The sequence below is a fragment of the Oncorhynchus tshawytscha genome, linkage group LG04, assembly GCF_018296145.1.
Source record: "Oncorhynchus tshawytscha isolate Ot180627B linkage group LG04, Otsh_v2.0, whole genome shotgun sequence".
Lineage (NCBI taxonomy): Eukaryota > Metazoa > Chordata > Actinopteri > Salmoniformes > Salmonidae > Oncorhynchus > Oncorhynchus tshawytscha.
This window is the reverse complement of record NC_056432.1, coordinates 6,927,549-6,932,307: the sequence shown is the minus strand read 5'-3', so window position 1 is coordinate 6,932,307 and position 4,759 is coordinate 6,927,549. Positions and strand designations below refer to the sequence as shown.

At 41.8% G+C, this 4,759-nt stretch overlaps 1 protein-coding gene across 1 annotated transcript; it reads left to right on the top strand.

Annotated features, from left to right (window-relative positions):
• The first annotated feature begins 1,148 nt into the window (after nt 1-1,148).
• Nucleotides 1,149-3,613, top strand: LOC121846337 (trichohyalin-like). The gene is made up of 3 exons (XM_042320256.1): nt 1,149-1,965; nt 2,311-2,872; nt 3,026-3,613. The coding sequence occupies exons 1-3, from the start codon at nt 1,149-1,151 to the stop codon at nt 3,048-3,050; spliced, it is 1,404 nt and encodes a 467-aa protein (XP_042176190.1). The 3' UTR covers nt 3,051-3,613.
• The last annotated feature ends 1,146 nt before the right edge of the window (nt 3,614-4,759 follow it).

Genomic DNA, 4,759 nt, shown 5'->3' with positions numbered 1-4,759 from the left:
GGAGGAGAAGATGGAGGGTGAGCACAACAAACAGAAAGAGGTAGAAAGAAAGAGAATGGAGAAAATACCAAAACAGAGACAAGAAGAAGATGAGAAGAAGAAGGAGATGGAGAGAGAAGAAGAAGAGGAGAGACGCAAACAGAAGCACATAGAGATGGAAGAGGAAGAAAGAGAGAGGGAGAAAGAGAGACAGAGACAGATCAGAAGACAGAGAATGGAGAAGAGACAGAAAATTATGGAAAGAGAAGTGAGACAGAGAGAGATTGAAAGAGAGATTGAAGAACAAAGATGTAAACAGAAGCAAATAGAGATGAAAGAGGAAGTACAAGAGAAGGAGAAAGAGAGACAGAGAGAGATCAAAAGAAAGATAATGGAAAAGAGACAAATACATATCGGAGGAGAAGAAGAGAGACAGAAAGAGATTGAAAGAGAGAATGAAGAAGAACTATTTGAACAGAAGCAAAAAGAGATTGAAGAGGAAGAACGAGAGAGGGAGAAAGAGAGACAGAGAGAGATCAAAAGAAAGAGAATGGAGAAGAGACAGAAAAACATGGAAAGAGAAGTGAGACAGAAAGAGATTGAAAGAGAGAAGAGAAGAAAGAGATTGAAAAGAAGAAGAAGAGAGACAGAGAGAGATCAAAAGAGAGAATGATGAAGAAATATGTAAACAGAAGCAAATAGAGATGGAAAGAGAAGAACGAGAGAGGGAGAAAGAGAGACAGAGAGAGATCAAAAGAAAGAGAATGGAGAAGAGACAGAAAATTATGGAAAGAGAAGAAGAGAGACAGAGAGAGATTGAAAGAGAGAATGAAGAAGAACTATTTGAACAGAAGCAAGTAGAGATGGAAGAGGAAGAACGAGAAGAAGAGAGACAGAAAGCGATCGAAGAGAAAGAGAGACAGAGAGAGATGGGAGAGAAAGAAAGACGACAACAACAAGAGGAGAGAAAGATAATGTTTGAGAGAGATCAAGAAGAAGAAAATATATGGAAACAGAAGCAAATTGACATGGAGAAGGAGGGAAGAGAGGGGGAGAACAAGAGACAGGGAGAGATAGAAGAGATACACAGACGACAACAACAAGAGGAGAGACAGAAACAAAAGGAGAAGGAGAAAGAAAGGGAGAAAGACAATGACAATCAGAGAGAGATGGAATTAAAAGATCAGCAACAGAAAGAGATGGAGAAAGAAAAGATGATTATGAGAGAAAGGGAGGAAGCAGGAAGAAGAAAGGAGGGGCAGAAAAATATTTTGGGGGAAATTGAGGGACAGAATGAACTGGAGATAGAACAGGAGAGAGAGATGGAAGAAAAGCAGGAAGTGATTAAGGAAGCAGAGGAAGAGTACAGGGAAAGAGAAGAGAGAGGAAAGGAAGTAAGCATGAAGAAACATGTAGTAGTTAATGTTAAAGCAAAAGCACGGGAAGTCTTCAATAGGCGTAAAGAGAGGAGGTTAGAAGTGTTGAAGGGGGAACGAGAACACATAGAAAGAGGACAACAAATCAGGAGGGAGAAGGAGGAAAGACGGCTGGAGATGGAAAGAAAACAGGAGAGGGCAAGACAACAAGAGGAGCAGGATCAAAAACGAGAGATTGAAATTGCTAGACAGAAAGAAATGTTGAGACTAAGAGAGGAGGAGAGGCAGAGAGAGGAGGAGAGAGAGGAGCAGAGAAAGAAAGCCATTAAATGCCATTTATCTTTAATCAGAGAGAGAGAAAATATAATACAGGCAAAAAAAAGAGAGGAGATGGTGGAAGAGGAAAGAAGGGAGATCCTTGAGTACAAGAGGGGTGAGTTAGAGGAGGAGGAGAAGGAAGATGACAAGGAGGACATTCTCCCACCTGATAAAAGTATCAGAAGGAGAGCTGTGGGCTGGGTGAATAAAACATGGGAGAAGAGGAACCTCAGAAAGATAGAGAGAACGTATCAGAGAGAGGCTGAGGAGGGCCATAATATCGTCCACATAGGTAAGACCTGTTTTCCCTCTGCTTATGACATCATCCTCTTTAGTCTCCTCTACACACATACGTTCCACACCAGTCATCATGTTGCATCATTGTTTCAAAATAAAACTACTGTCCAAAGAATATGGTAGCTGACATGGCTCATTGAGTGACTGACTGACATAACAAGAAAAATACTGCTGATAACATAACCATGCCTTGCTTAACTGAAAAGAGTAAAGAATCATTGAGATCCAATTGTGTTTTCTATTCTTCATTTTCTATTCTTCATTCCCTGTGTCCATTACATTTAAGTTGATATCAGATCCACTAAGTTGAATGTAAACTCTACTTCTTCTCCCCTCCCAGCCATCCCTGGACACACAAGGCTAACATCCACCATGACCCGGGCAGAGAGAGAGAGGGAGAAGAGGAAGGAGCTGCTGAAGGCTGAGGAGAGAAGGAAGAAGATGGAGGATTTCAATAAGCAGTGGAGAGAGCGGTCCCTGCTTAAAAAACACACTCATCAACAACTGAAGGAGGAGAGGGAGAGGATGAAGGAAAACTACCTGGAGCAGATGAATCTGGAGGCTGATGCTCAAATCAACACCCGGTGTCTAACCACCCAACACAGCCACGATTACAACCACGGTCAGGAGTTGCCCGGGTGGGCCAATGGCCAACAAGTAAGCCAAGTAAGCCAAGAGCCCACTGGATCTGCTGATGGCCACCAGGAAAGGCCAAGGAGGCAACAGGCATGGGCAGACAACCAGGAGGGGAGTTCAGAGAACCAGCAGGAGGGGCCAGAGAACCATCAGGGGGGGCCAGACAGCCAGCAGCTAGAAGCTCCAGAAGAGGCTGAAACATCAGAGCCAATCTCCAACACAAAGACAAAGAAAAAGCCAAGCATCTGGAAGAAAATTAGGATGAGGTAAAGAATGTTTAAACATCTATTCATGTTTTACACTGTTAATATACATGTCATCACTTTAAAAAGTGACATTATCCAAATGTGAGGGTTTAGTGTACATGCAACACACATGTAAATATATAGATACTTACCTGTCTCTGTGATGTCTTACAGCCTTCCTGACGTGCTGTCTGCCTAGAGCTGGAACTCGATGAAGCCACAGTTCCACTGAGGTTACGTTGGTAATTAAAAGTGTCGCCCAATAATTCCTCCTCCTCTTTAAGTCATCAAGCCACATTTCCTCCTCAAAACATTATAGTCTCCTCAAGCCAGCAAGTATCCTCTTTATCAGGCAACAAACCATCGAAGGTCAGTGACCCTCCTCCCCAGAGCAGAGACTCTCATCTTTATCCTAGTTAAATTCATCTCTGATCACCACCTCTACAGTCCTAGAAAATATCCCAAAAATGGAAATGGTTTCAACAGAAGTCCTCCCCTTAGACCAGTGGCTCCACATCCACAGACCAGAGTTTCTCATCTTTATTCTAGTTGAATGCAACTCTGATCATTTCCACCACCTCTCCTGTTAAGGGGAGGTGCTGAAAAGGAGGTCTGGGAGGAGGTCTGCAGGTAGCCTGGACCGGACCGGTAGCAGCTAAGTTGCTGGCTCCATCCCCGGGCAGAGCTGCTCAAGTCAGGCCAGTGATGTTTGATGATGTCATTTTTGTTTGCAATGTTTTACTCTTTAATAAAATCATTTTTTTAAGCAATATTGTTGTTACGGTGTGGATTGTTTTGTTATTTATTAGAATTGAAACATCCAGTAGTCATGGTAGATGTTAGACTTTCAATGAGACACCTAACATTCCATCAGTTTGATACAATGTGTGACATGTTATTTTAGAGAGGAGTCCTAAATACACATCTATTTTCGACCATAGGAGAACTATCAGATTGAAATAGCTTCTCTAAGAGTCTGAGGAGAGAGCAACAGTAGATGCATCGTTAGCTCTCCCACCTCCAGTTCGGTACTCGGGTCATTCCACCAATTGAGTACCTTTTGGGGAGTGTAACTTTTATTTCACCTAATTCTAATATTCTGTCATAAATAGCACATGTTCAACTTAATAAAAAACATGTCTTCCCATCTCAAAAGTAACAAATACATACTATAGCAAGTGCCTATTAAGTGCCAAATAAAGTGACAGGGTTGACTGTAACAGAGTTGACTATTTCATCTAGAATCAACCATAGATCCCCATGTGACAGGGGCAATGGAATGCAAGCTTACCAAACACATGTAAATAGTTTAAACATTTCTAGACTGTCTATCTATAGGTAACAGGGTTGGTGTGTTATAATTCACCCACCCAGTGGTGATTGCAGCATGTACATCTTGGTGGGGAAAACTCCCCCAAAATGTTTTAGATGAATGCCAGCAAAGCCACTACACAACACAACACTAAACAATACATGAATTGCACTATAACTTTAACAAACGGTGCCCACAAACTGTTAGAGTCGACATAAAGCTGATGGACGTACTCAATATAACCATTTGTTCAGCACTTTTGAAGTGAACATGGGCCATTCTTACAGTATTCTCCCTGTACACCAAGTCATAACTGCATATAAGCAGACAATGAAAGCACTTACAATATTTGATGATTACATTTCTCTAAAATGGGCTATCGTCTACATGTGCATCATCAAGTCAGAGCAGTAGGCTAAGTTATGAGAGGGGAAAGGGACAACATTATTAGGGTGAGGCACATGGGCTCCTAACAGCTTACTACACAACATACACTTTGTATTACTTTCTTATCTACAGTGTACACATCTCCCTGGCATATTACATCATTTATAGAGCAGCAGTCAATACATTGTTGGAGTCACCTTGTTGTGCTC

Coding starts and splice junctions, on each gene's coding strand:
- LOC121846337 (XM_042320256.1), top strand. CDS start 1,149: ATGGAATTAAAAGATCAGCAACAGAAAGAGATGGAGAAAGAAAAGATG. Junction 1,966..2,310: donor CCATAATATCGTCCACATAG/GTAAGACCTGTT, acceptor CTCCCCTCCCAG/CCATCCCTGGACACACAAGG. Junction 2,873..3,025: donor TGGAAGAAAATTAGGATGAG/GTAAAGAATGTT, acceptor GATGTCTTACAG/CCTTCCTGACGTGCTGTCTG.